Source organism: Momordica charantia (genome assembly GCF_013281855.1).
Source record: "Momordica charantia cultivar OHB3-1 chromosome 5 unlocalized genomic scaffold, Mcharantia_2.0 BLBB01000005.1, whole genome shotgun sequence".
Classification (NCBI taxonomy): Eukaryota; Viridiplantae; Streptophyta; class Magnoliopsida; order Cucurbitales; family Cucurbitaceae; genus Momordica; species Momordica charantia.
Window position 1 is genome coordinate 11,471,464 of NW_028275163.1, and position 13,975 is coordinate 11,485,438.

Sequence of the window (13,975 nt, forward strand, 5' to 3'; positions counted from 1 at the left end):
TGGTTTGGTGAAGATGAAGGGGAAAAGGAGAAAAAATGGATAATATAAATGGAAGAAGAAAAGGAACCAAGAAAAAGAGAAAAAACAAAATAGGAAGGGGAGAAGAATAAGAGAAAAAAAAATGAGAATAGAAACGGAAGAAGAAAAAAGAAAAGGAAAATGGAGAAGAAGAGAATGATGAAGCTTTTAGTAAAATAAACAAAATAAAAGGAAAAGTGACAGAAGAAGAGAACTAGAAAGGAGGAAGAGGAAGGATAGGGAGAGAAGGTAAAAGAAAAAAAATGGGAGATGCGATGTGAAACCAAAAGGAGATAGATTTTTGAATAGAAGAAGAAAAGGGAGGGGGAAAGGGAATATGTTTTTTAATAATAAAAAAAATAGATCATTATCAAATGGGGAAACCCGTCGATGCTGGTTTTCCCAATGTACAGTTGTAGTACACACAGACTACAACGTTTAAGGCTCACTTTAATTTTTCTTTTTAAATTTCCATTTGAATAATGTCAGTCGATTTTGGTCAGAAATAGTACCTTGGACCAAACTGACCAACAAAAAATCGGTTTTTACTTTTGAAAAATCGATTCTGACCGAACTGCTTAGTAAACAAACTGACGCACATTGATTCGATTGATTTTGGTCAGTCGGATCGATTTTTTGAAAGTTTTTGCTCACCCCTATTGCCACCTCCTCTTATGAGTGCCCACGCTCGCCCACGCCTACCTGCTCAGTGCCACAACCATGCCCCATTAGCGTCCTGTCAGCCATCGCCACCCATGCGTGCCTGCCCCTTTACTGCCCGCTCTATTACATTTAAGGAACACATTTTCCTTCTTGTTTTTCCTTGAAATTTTATTTACTTTGGATTTTAACTTAAGAAATGTTTGTCCAATAAGCAAGTTTTCGTTTTTAGGGAACAATCATGCATTTTATTTAATTTCCTTAGATTTTAGGATTAATTTTATTTTGCAAATTCTCTGGTAAAGGCCTTTGGCCTTAGCCTATAGTTAGAAGTTCAGAAAACCTTACTCAATCTTTATTGAAGAACATCAACCAGGATTTTAAAACAAGGCCAAGCAAAAAATTGATTACAAAGTGGAGAAGAGCCACAACCCACGATGGTCTCAACCCAAAGAATAAGGAAACACTGAAAACTAACAAGACCCACTACTTTACAAGTACAGAACTGTATTGGGGAAGTCAAGCTAAGCATCCTTAATGGAATGACATCGTCGGCTGTGTATATTCTCTAACTCCCCCTCAAACGAACGGGCGCTGGGAGCACGTTCAGTTTGCTCCTCATGATTATGAATTTTTATTCTGATAAGGGTTTGGTCAACCCATCGGCTATCTAGTCTGTGGAAGGAACATAATGAACGTCCAACTCTTTAGCAACAACTTTATCTCGAATAAAATGAACATCCAACTCCACATGTTTAGTTCTTGAATGAAACACGAGATTGGCAGCTACGGATAACGCACTGAGATTGTCACACCAAATTACTGAAGTAGACTTGGGACAATGGTGGATTTCCTTGAGCAGAGACTGCACATGACAAATTTCAGATGATGTGTGAGGTAACGAGCGATATTTTACCTCAGTACTTGATCTCGCAACTACATGTTTCTTTGAAGACCAAGAAATGAGTGAGTGTCCAAAAAACACACAATGTGCACAATGGATTTCCTGTCATCTAAGTTACACGCGCAATCAGCATCTGTGTAACCAAACAAGGACAAACTCTCAGATTTAGGAATAAAGAGACCATGATCTAAAGTTTCCTTAAGATATTTTAACACTCTTTTGATTCCTTCCCAATGTACAAAAGTAGGCTGCTGCATATACTGACTTAATTTGTTGACAATTTAAGAGATATCTGGCCTTGTATTAGTCCAATATTGTAGTGCTCTTATAGCACTTCGGTAGAGAGTTGGATCTGGCATCAATTCTCCTTCAGCAGCTGAAAAATGTTTGCTTGTAACAGCTGGAGTTGGGTAAGACTTAATGTGAGTCATACCAAGTCTGTCAAGAACATCCCGAACATATTTTCTTTGACTAAAATGAATCCCAAACTCATCACGATGAACTTTGATACCTAGGAAATAAGAGAGTTCTCCCAAACCCTTCAAGGCAAACTCTTGATTCAATTCCTTCACAAAACGAGTAATTAAGTTCTTATTGTTCCCAGTTACAAGAATATCATCAACATATATTATAACAAAAACTTCAATTGTTGCAGTAGTAAGATAAAATAGAGAGTTATCTGCTTTAGAGTTTTTGAAGCTCCATTTCATAAGAACATCCTTTAAACAATCAAACCAAGCTCTAGGAGCTTGTTTGAGTTCATAAAGAGATTTGTTGAGTTTGCACACATGATTAGGTAGTTGAGCATCAACAAAACCTTGTGGTTGCACCATATAAACATCTTCTTCCAAATAGCCATTGAGAAAGACATTATTAATATCCAATTGCCTAACAACTCAGTCATTGGCAACGGCTATGGTCAATATAATTCTCATAGTTGAAGACTTCACCACAGGACTGAATGTTTCTTTAAAATCAATACCTGGATGTTGATGAAATCCCTTTGCAACTAACCTGACTTCGTATTTTTGAATGCTTCCGTCTCGATTCTTCTTAACTTTGAACACCCATTTACATCCAACTAAATTGTACTCAGAAGAATAAGGTATTAGATTCCAAGTTGTATTCTTCATTAAAGCATCCATTTCAGTTTCCATTGCTTGTTTCCACTCTTTTGACTTTAGAGCTTCTGTAGCATTGATAGGTTCCTGAGCAACTACCACTGCATTTGTCACATGAGTAGCAACATAATTCTGTATTTTTGGTTTAAAAATTCCACTTTTGGACCTAGTTTGCAGATGATGTGTTTGTTGAATAATTTGGCTAGAAGTTATATCAGCAGGTACATTGGGTAAATCATAATTGATTTCAATATCATGTTAGGAATTGGAGGTATAACTACTAACCTGATCACTCACAAGTTGTTCTGAATTTGGCAACAAAAAATAAAGTGCTGCAGTGTCTTGGTTATCTTGACTGGTCGTACCTCTTTGGTTTGCATCAGTTGAGGTATGGTCTTGATTAGAAGTTGGTGGTGGAGATTGAACACAAGGAAAATTGAGCCATGTAATAATTGTCTCATTTGACTGCTGCTTGAACACACAAGAAGTGAGAAAACCTGTTTTGAAGGGAAATTCATCCTCATTAAATACCACATGTCTAGAAATATAAAGCCTTCCATTGGAACTAAGACATTTATAGCCCTTAGGATTTTCACTATATCCCAAAAACACACATTTAATGTTATGAAACTGAAATTTATGAGTTTGATAGGATCATAAGCAGGGAAAACAAGCACTGCCAAAGACTTTGAGAAATGAATGTGGCTTTTTGCTTAAAGCTTTTTCCCATGGTGATATGTTTTGTAAGACTGGAGTTGGAAGCCTATTTATCAAATAAACAGCACAAAGAAAAGCATCCCACCAAAATCTTAAAGGCATTGAACCTTGTGCTAGAAGAGTAAGTCTCATTTCTACTATGTGCCTATGTTTTCTCTCTACTATCTCATTTTGTTCACTAGTGTGAGGACGACAAGGATGTCTAAACTCAATTCCATTTTGCTTTAGATAAACAGCAAAATGCCTAAATTCTCCTCCCCAATCACTCTGAAGGCTTTTGATTTTGTGGTCAAACTTATTTTCTACAAGTTTCTGATATTGAATAAAGGTTGATAGAGCTTCACCTTTGTGTTTTAGAGGGAATATGTAAATAAACCTGGAAAAATTATCAACAAAACTGATGTAGTACCGAAAACCAGTTGTTGAACTAATGGGTGAAGGTCCCCATAGATTACAATGAACAAGTTCTAAGGGTTTACTTGCAAGAGAGGTAGATAGTTTAAAAGGTAAAGCATGAGACTTTCCATATTTACATGAGTCACAAAAGCTAGTTTTTTCAGTATCAGTAGCATTCATATTACAACTTTTTAAAATTGAAGTGAGGACTTTGTTAGATGAGTGCCCTAACCTACGATGCCAAACATCCAACGACACATTACAAGGAGAAAAAGGATAATTAACAACAAAGGAAGATTTAGGCCTATTTCTAGAATTTAAAGACAACTTGCTGCTGAATGACTGAACTGAAGAGGAAATTTGTTTCTGCGGTAACAGGTGATTTTTTTTGCTGATTTGAAGAGGCAACTTCATTTGGTACAGCCCATCCTTAAAACTTCGCGCAGCACCACTTTCTTTGTTTCCTTGTCCTTCACAACACAATAAGTTGGATGAAATTCAACACAGCAATTATTGTCAGCAGTTTAGCAACACTCAAAAGATTTCTTTTAATTTTTGGAACATGGAGAATATTTTTAAGATGGAGTTTATGAGAAACAATAGGTTTGGTTTGCAAACTAGTATGTCCAACATGTGAAATTTCTAACCTATTTCCATTGCCAACAACTAAAGTGCCTTTACCCGTAAAATCAGATTTCACACTAAGATTTCCCAAATCTGAGGTTACATGATCCGTTGCTCCACTATCAGCCAGTCAACTAGGATCAGCAACAATTTCAGGAGTGGCTATGTAAGTTGAGTTCCGACTGCTATTGGAATGACTAGATGAGTTATTGAACGTCTCATAAAACCTTCGATAGCACACAGCAGCAGAATGACCATATTTGCCACATAGTTGACAGACTGGTTTAGAATTGCTTCCTTTGTAAAGGCTATACCTGCCACGGCCTCTTCCTCTATCACTGTTTTTGGTGTCATTTGAAGAATAATTACCTCTTCCTTGTCCTCCTTTTGATGAATTATAAGTAGATTGTTTGTTTCCAACAGAGTTTTACTTTGAATATGCATAATTAACAGTAGCATCAGTAGAAGTATCAGTAGGAGAAACTACATTAAGTCTCACCAAAGTGTTTTAAAAAACAACTAAGGTAGCAAACAACTCTTGCCATGTTGTAGACTTCTTTCCCTCAATTTGACAAACTATTGGGAGATATTCAGACTCTAGACCTGAAAGCACAGAGGACATTAAGTAACCTAGAGTGACTGGTTCACCAGCCAACTTCAAACTTTCAGAAGTCTGCTTCATAAGACCAAGGTATTCAGACATCTCTAAAGAGCCTTTTTTAGTGTTCTGCAGCACATTTCTCAATTGATTATGCGAGCCTTGCTTGTTGCTCCATAAAGTTCTTCAGGCTCCTTCCAAACTTCTCTTGAACTCCTAAGATCTACAACATCACAAGCAACAGATGGTGTCATTAAACCAAATAACCAACCAAGCAAAGCTTGATCAATAGCTTGCCGCTCCTCATATTGTGAGTTTTGTTGAAATTCTGAAGTTCCTTCAGTTTCTGTGGGTAGTAGAAATTGTGGTGGTTTTGCAATTGTGCCCAATACATAACCATCCACTTTATGTCCCCTCGACACGGCCAGGACCATACCTCTCCATAAAGAATAATTTTTGTCATCCAACTTCACTGTAAGGACAGTTCCCAAAGGATGACCAAAAGAGGAGTTGAGTTGAGAAAAATTAACAAAAACAGGGGAAGCATTTGCAGTGATTTGTGGAAGAGAAGAAGAATTTTCTGTTTCTTCGGAAGCCATGAGAGCGCGAGCACTTAGACCTCTGATACCAAGTTAGAATTTCAGAAAACCTTACTCAATCTTTATTGAAGAACATCAACCAAGCAAAAAATTGATTACAATGTGGAGAAGAGCCACAACCCACGATGGTGTCTCAACCCAAAGAATAAGGAAAAACTGAAAACTAACAATACCCACTACTTTACAAGTACAGAACTGTATTGGGAAAGTTAAGCTGAGCATCCTTAATGGAATGACGTCGTCGGTTGTGTATATTCTCTAACTTAAATACCGTTGTTGTCCTTGAAGGACAAGTTTCAGAGAAATTCCGTACCATTCGTGCAACCCCACCCACAAATAGTGTACTCCTTTGCGTGGTTGAACTAAGGATAGATTATCTCGAAGCATATGATCATCAAACTTGTGGAGTGTTTCCGACCTTGGTGAGTATTCTGTATAACTTTGACCTTTCGAGTTGAACCATCTATACGATTAAATTCAAGTGGTAAGAGGCTTGTTTAGTTTATATGCTTGAGTTATCGTGTATTTCTTGTGTATTTCTTTTGGACCGTTGTGCTTTGTAGGAGTTATCATTTGTCTTTGGCACTCGCGATTTCCCTATCATAAAACCAAGCTTACTTTTGCGATCGATAGCCAACTTGACGTATCAAGCCCATTCTATGCAACCAATGTATGGTAATTTGCATCGATTAATGGACTGTGGCGTCTCGACTGAAATTCTCAAAGGTTCTGGCATTCTCGACATTCTAGCTTCTTAACGGCACTAGGGTTTAGGTGAAGGGTAGGTGCGAGTCGATCTTAGACGATTTAGTCTCCGTGGGGTTATTTTAGGATTTTTGAAAGGTAGACTCTAATACCATAAAGTTTCAATTGAATAGTTTCGATTTAATGAGAATTGTTTAATCATTGATTGGTGACTTACTTATAGGTTACAGACTAGATTAAACCATGGTTAGCTATAATTAAGGAATAACAAACATAACAAACCTAATAACTCCTGTGTACAAGGCGCAGTGCCCACCTGCTGCAATTTTGGTCTGAGGTTTTCTAGGCGACCTACGAGGATTTGATTGGCGATGTCCACACGGTTCTGAGACACTGCCCTTCTGGAGATTGCAAGGATGTCTCTATGATCTGTTCGTGCTGATCCGTTTCTAAGGAGAGGCAAGAGGAAGATTTTCTATAAATTCAATTTCTATTGTTGTTAGCAATTTGATTTCGGAGTTTGATTGATATACACTTTGGAAAAATCGAGAGAGAGGGAGATGAAAAGAAAAGAAAGAATAACTGCAGAAAAAGAGAGAGAAAGAATTTGACAAAGGGTAAAATATGTAATTTCACATGGATGTGCATTAGCAAAAAAAACATAAGAAAAATTAAAAAGTTGGCCAGAAATCTGTGGGCATGCTAAAAAGCGCGATCCATGGTTATTTCCGAGTAAACATGTACTTTCACTTATGGGTGTTCAAAACTCCATGACAAACCCAACCCAAACTGTTTTGGTTAGGTTGGGTTAAAAAACTAGTTTAGTTTGAGTTTGTGTTATTTTTTTACAAAATTGAAAATTTGATTTTAGTCACGGATTAAGTTAAATTTTGTTCGGTTCAACTCGAACTGAACCGACCACTACATAATAATAATAATAAATATATATAAATATATATATACAGACATATATACATATATTAGGGTTTCTATCTCATCCTTACTTTTTTGATGTTCGTCCTTTTATCTCACTCTCTTAGATAATGTTATTTGAACTATAATCAGATTTGAATTAGATTTAGTTTACATTATATAATTTGATTTAGATTTATATTATTATGAATTATATAATAGTATAGATTATCAAATAATTTAATTGAATGAAATTCTATTTGTTATCTTCTCTATTTCCTCCTCTAAAAGTTAACACCTCCCCAGCTCTACTGCCTCCCTCCCTTTCCTTCTCTCTCTCCCCGGTCTCTATCTTCAAAATGGGTTATCAAGCAACTCGAGTTCTCACCATCAACATTTCCACTCAAAACTGCAACACTGTCAGTGTCCGCACCACAAATCTGTCTCATCCTGGTGTCTGCACTTCAGATTTGCTTCATCCTTGTATCGGCATTTCAAATCTATGTCATCATTGTTGTCCCAACCCCATATCTACATCATCCTCAATGTCTCTACTTTAGATCTAGTTCCACATATTCACTAAATATATCTTAGCTGACGGTGTGTGATTCAGATCTATCTCACTAATTTCACTCTTTTATTTAAAATATTGCAACCCTAAGACCCAATCCGAATCAAACCAAACTTTTAAGGTTTTTGGTCGGGTTGAATTGAGTGATGAATTCGGTTCATTTGAGTAAGTGAACCAATCAACCCAATGTTTCAAGTTTGGTCCACAAACCCGCGAACACCTTACCCCTACTCTTAGAAAGTCTAGAATTCTATAAATTAAAAATGGTGCCTACAAACAACTATTTACCTCTTAAAAAAGTCTTATTTTTTGCCATTGCCCGTTGATGTATGATAATTGACAATTTTAGAAAAGAAGAAAAAGAAAAATCCAATTCCATCGAATCCCCGGCGGCGAAAATGGAAGCATAGAGAGTCATTTCTGGTTCCTGCGGCGTTGGAAGTTGAATTGAAACTGCGTGCGAAATTGCGATCCCAAATTCGATCTCCCATTCCCAATTGAAGCTCGGCTCAGCGTCAGCCATGGTGTTGAACAGTCCTCTCGTTTTGTGGGTCGCCAATATTTCTGCCGATCTCTGCCAATACGTCGCCTGTAATCCCGAGCGTTTCAGCAGCCACCATGTTCTGTACCTCATCTTCTGCTTCCCTTTCCGCCATATCCGCCGCATCTCCCTTTCCCTCTTCTCCTTCCTCTGCCTCCCCTCCCTCTCCTCTTCTTCTTCCTCTTCCTCTTCCGGCTCCGATTCCGATTCCGACGACCTCTCCATCTATGACTACAATTCCCACTCCGATTGATTCTTGTAAATGTGTTCTCGTCGACCCCTTTTCGTCTTTGGCTCTGATTTGTAGTATAATGATTGTTGATTAGATTGGATGTTGGATCGCTTGTAAACTTATTACATATACCAATGCAAATTAGACGCGTGAAATTGTGAACTTCTTTGTTGTTCGTTCTGATAAATCTCATTACATGTGTCTGCGCTTGGTTTGTGTTTTCTGATTATTTTCTTAGTCGTGGATCTGATCATTAATGTTGTTGACTTGTTCTTGGTCTTGGTCTTGGTCTTGGTCTTGGTCTTCCTTTCATTTTCTTTTGGGATTGTTCCTCTTATGTTCTAAGAAACTGGATTCTACAAGTTGGTTTTTGTTGCAGGATTGGCTGGATGTTGTCTCCTTCCTATCTTCCTTTGGTTATGAACTAAAGTTGAAATTCTTGAACCTAATATTAATCCCTACCTTCTTTTTCCCGAGGGCAATGTCAGAGGTGGGGCTGATAATTGATTGATGTTCTAATGTTGCACTTGTCCATTACAAACTTTTTCCCACGAATGCTGCTGGGCGTATATTCCTCTCTCTTGTACCAGGTTTTATACAATTTCTTTGCGACATGATTATTAGATTTCTTGTTTAGTGAGCCTAACTTTGGATGGCATCTTTCCTTTCAAAGAACTTGAGTTTTTGATGAATAGTCTTCACAATGTTGCCACCATTAGTCTCACATGATGATTCAACTGTTTTCTTTCAAATTTTTGCTGGAATCCCTTCTTAACCTTTGAAAGTCTGTACACCTTCTTTGGCTTTCTGTCACATGCCGTTTTTAATCTTGGCTAATTTGTTTCTACTTTCTATTTGTTAGGGAAGTGTGCTTCAAAATTCTGTTTGACTTTAATGTTCCTTGAAGCAGTAGACTTCAATCCTAAGAAGAGTGTTCTTCTGAAATTCTTCTATTCTGGTGTTTTTTTGGTGTTCTGTTTAGACTGAAACAAGAATACTTTTACACACGTTTGATGCCTGCAAGTCAAATTCGGCATACGATGAAGTTTGCTGACATGTTGGATTAAAATTGTTAAGATGGTCAATTTGTTTCTTCTCTTGCTACTCTGTATTGTATATCTTGAATTTTGTTTCTTCTCTTGATAGTTTGCATCATCATACATGGAGCTCTTTTTTGTAATTGTTTCTGTCTCGTTCCATCGATTTTTATTATGAAAGAAGAGTCTGTGCTCTGTATTTGATCGAGGGGAATGTATATCCCAAAAGACATGGCTTCAAAGTCTTGGAGATAGTAGAAGTGTAAAGTAAGTGTTTAGGTGATGGAAACTTTATGCATTGTCTTCATTGGTTTTCAAAATATTACATGCATTACATAGGATAACCATGGCAAGATTTACCAATTCATTACTTGTTCTATGATCACATGGTATAAAGTTCTGTTCTGTTGGAAAATGGAATATTGGCATTAGATTTTCCTGGAGGCTGTATTCGCGTCGCACGTTCTTCGTGCTTAGCTATCAGTCCTGTTGGTTGTTGTTTCAGCATTTGCTTTATGTGACACTATTGTATTACCTAACCAACTTGTGATCAGTTCATCCTTACATGTTCTTTTTTTTTTTTTTGTCCCTTCACAGTTAGGTCCATTTGATGTACAGTTAGTTGAACTCTGTTAGGTATCTGATGTTACTTGTATCTCCTTACTCAACTTTGGTACTCGGGTCGTCAAGGTAAAATTGATGATATGTTCTGTCTTCTGTACTTTCAGCTTTTTCTTGTCTGGAATTCAGTTTGGTTACCTAAATAAATCTGTCTTCAGTTTCTTGGAGGCATTTTCTTTATGTTGTTCAACGACTACTAGAAAAGAAGTGATTTTGACTTTATTTTAGACAAAAACACAGTTATGTAGCTCCCACCTTGTTTGACAAGTTTGGTGGGCACTGAAATTTGTTGAATTCAAATGAAGCTTTTGTTTTGGTGGTTGGCATTTGGAGCAGGTTGAAAATGGCTCAATGATTTTGGATGTTTACTTGGAAAAGACCAAAGTAGGCCATGGATTTTGATTGAGTTCTCTCTCTCTTTCTCTGTGGAAAAGCTTCTTATTTTCTGCCCACTGTGGAGTCTCCAATTATGTGGTGTTTTAAGAGCTTCCGTCACAGGTGATGTATGTTTGCAAGTGCTTATAAAATAAGTATGTGGACCAAAAGTACATAAGCACTTAAGTCATGTATTTAGGATTTTGGAATGAATTATGGAAATTTAGAACACATTTTTATTGGCACTTTGGGAAGATTTAATCATTTAAAGCGTGTTTACGATATGTTTATAAGTGATTTTAGATCCTTGAAAGTACTTTTTTGAAAAATATACCGTGTTAGGAAATAAATAAAATAGAATTTTTTAAAAATTGTATTGATTTTAAAATATTTTATGAAAAAAAAACCTTATCTAAAAAATTAATTGCACACGTTGACCCATATCAGAGTAGTGTCTAAAATGTGTAAATTTTTCATTTTTGTCCAATCGTTCTATGTTGAATATGTAACCTGTCGCAACGTCATCACGACGCGGAGCGGCCGACGTCATCCCCTGAAGGGTCTCTTTCGAGATAAGGGTTTGGAGTCAACACTCCAACACCTCACCAACATACCACCACCTTGGGATATAAGTTATGTTCCTTTTCAAAATACATATTTTGTATTTTTGAATTTTGTTAAAAAAAAAGAAACTCTAAATGAAATCTTTTATTTAAAATAATTATTTAGTAAAAACAACAATAAAATAAAACATTTAAAAACTCGAACTTGTGTCATGTATGTCAATACCATAGTGCATTGCCAATGTGACATTGCCTTAGGATACACATTATACTCTTTTTAAAATACAAACCTTTGTATTTTTTAATTTTATTTAAAAAAAAAAGAAAAAAAAACTATAAACGAAAATTTAAATAAAAAAAAACTCTTTATTTTGTATTGGATTTTAAAATTCGTATGAATTCGTTTTATACAAAAAAAAATAATAATAAAAATAAATAATCTGATTTAAACAAACTTATTTAGGATATCTTATTCAGAATTTTCAAATCTTAAATAACAAATCTTCCAAAAACAAACTTTACATACCTATGATTTTAGATTTATTAACTTTAAAACAAAATTTATTTCAAAAAAAAAATCAATTTTGTTTTATTCAAAAATAGAGGGAGAAACCAATTTAAAAAATAATCATAATAATTAATAATTAATAATAAAAAAAAGGCAATGCAGACGAAATGGAAAGAGACAGAGAGGACGTGAACTGAGACTGTCATTAGACCATCACGGAGAATCTCTATTTCTCTGTTAAACGGGGTGAAAACTTAATAATTCGTCCCACTATTTCATGCTTTCCCCATCTCCTGTTTATCATCCACTTGGGGGACAAGAGAAAAGAAAGGGGAAAAAAAATAAAAAATAAAACTTTCATAGTTGACTGATGTAATCGAAATAGGGTGGGATGATTGAACTTACCATGTATGAATTGGAATTTGAGGAGATTTCCACAATGAGAGTGAAGTAAAGTTAGATCTGACGCCCAGGCAAATTATCGAAGTTGTGTTATGCGCAAGGAAATTTGAATAAAGCTAATTTCTATGAGATTTGTGTTGCCCCTGTTCTCAAGTTGTGTTCTTTGTGTGTCAGTTCCCCCTGATGCATGCTCTCTGCTCCTCTTAAATACCCAAAATTTAACGGTAATATGGAAAGTTTAAACAAGATGAAGAGAAAATCAGGGAAAGGAAGCTACGTGGCAGGTGGTTTTGACTAGGAAAAAAAAGGATTTTTTCATTTAAAAAAAATAAAATCTTTTAATAAAATCAAATTTTATTTAAACAAATCTAAACAAAATCACTTATTAATTTCTTATTTATAAAATCGAAATCTTTAAACAAATTTAATTTATGGTAATTTAAACTTTATCTTAAAATTAATAATAAAGTTAACCTATAGTATTTAATAAAATAAAAATTAAATAATTAAAAATAAAACTAAAATGAAGTCGGACCAAATACGGTGTCTACAGCTTGCCCCCTTTGTGTATCCTTGCAGAACTAAAAGAGTAGACAAAGGCAAAAGACAAAGTATTTGGGAAGGCAAAAATTTTATTCAGCCAAGACAAGATAGAGATGGACGCAGCTGGACACTAGGCGGGATCCCGACATGCAAAGAACCTCGTAATTGATACAAGACTTAACCTCGATCTTGGATCGAGTTTTGATTTAATTGACATGATAAGTGCGATGGACCTGGCTTGACACAGGCTTCGACCTCGACTTGGATCAGGTTCGATTTAACCAAATGATGAAATGCAATGGACCTGGCTTTAACAACAGGCTTCGACCTCGACTTGGATCAGGTTCGATTTAACCAAATGATAAAATGTAACGGACCTGGCTTTAACAACAAGCTTCAACCTCGACTTGGATCGGGTTCGATTTAACCGAAAGATAATGCAATGGACCTGGCTATAACAACAGGCTTCGACCTCGACTTGGATCGGGTTCGATTTAACCAAATGATAAAATGCGACGGACCTGGCTTTAACAACAGGTTTCGACCTCGACTTGTATCGGGTTCGATTTAACCGAAAAATAAAATGCAACGGACCTGGTTTTAACAACAGGCTTCGACCTCGACTTGGATCGAGTTCGATTTAACCGGATGATAATGCAATGGACCTGGCTTTAACAACAGGCTTCGAGCTTGACTTGGATCGGATTCGATTTAACCAAATAATAAGATGCAATTGACCTGGCTTTAACAACAGGCTTCGACCTCGACTTGGATCGGGTTCGATTTAACCGAAATATATAATGTAACGGACTTGGCTTTAACAACAGGCTTCGACCTCGACTTGGATCGGGTTCGATTTAACCGAATGATAAAATGCAACGGACCTGGCTTTAACAACAGGCTTCGACCTCGACTTGGATCGGGTTCGATTTAACCGAATGATAAAATGTAACGGACCTGGCTTTAACAACAGGCTTCGACCTCGACTTGAATCGGGTTCAATTTAACCAAATGATAATGCAATGGACTTGGCTTTAACAACAGGCTTCGACCTCGACTTGGATCGGGTTCGATTTAACCGAATGATAAAATGCGACGGACCTGGCTTTAACAACAGGCTTCGACCTCGACTTGGATCGGGTTCGATTTAACCGAAGATAAATATTTGATCATAAAAAATTACCAAGCTTACAAGCTCGGCTTGGGCGAAATTATGAACTTGAGGATGAGCTGAATTTTTCTGAGCAGGATACCGGTAAGAGAAAACACTCCGACGCCAAGTCAGGAAGAATCCGAGTTGTATTAGAGAGAAAATACAGTGTTTGCGT

At 36.5% G+C, this 13,975-nt stretch overlaps 1 protein-coding gene and 1 long non-coding RNA gene across 2 annotated transcripts; one reads left to right on the forward strand and one right to left on the reverse strand.

The window, feature by feature from the left end:
* Nucleotides 1-1,027: 1,027 nt before the first annotated feature.
* On the reverse strand, nucleotides 1,028-6,990 carry LOC148211303 (uncharacterized). Its single transcript, XM_088124372.1, has 4 exons — nucleotides 6,979-6,990; nucleotides 6,625-6,817; nucleotides 2,989-3,200; nucleotides 1,028-2,790 (listed from the first exon to the last, which is right to left on the reverse strand). Exons 1-4 carry the CDS (start codon nucleotides 6,988-6,990, stop codon nucleotides 2,479-2,481), a joined length of 729 nt encoding a protein of 242 aa, XP_087980498.1. The 3' UTR covers nucleotides 1,028-2,478.
* Nucleotides 6,991-7,547: 557 nt separating this feature from the next.
* Nucleotides 7,548-10,915, forward strand: LOC148211304 (uncharacterized). The gene is made up of 2 exons (XR_015790691.1): nucleotides 7,548-10,325; nucleotides 10,593-10,915. It is a non-coding gene; the product is annotated as an uncharacterized LOC148211304 (long non-coding RNA).
* The last annotated feature ends 3,060 nt before the right edge of the window (nucleotides 10,916-13,975 follow it).

What these genes read in the sequence shown, in the direction of transcription:
- LOC148211303 (XM_088124372.1), bottom strand. An exon ending in TTGTACACAGGAGTTATTAG is followed by an intron (nt 3,201 to 6,624) that starts GTTTGTTATGTT and finishes CCTTCAAAACAG; the next exon opens with GTTTTCTCACTTCTTGTGTG. An exon ending in AACAACTTGTGAGTGATCAG is followed by an intron (nt 2,791 to 2,988) that starts GTTAGTAGTTAT and finishes GTAGTTGCTCAG; the next exon opens with GAACCTATCAATGCTACAGA.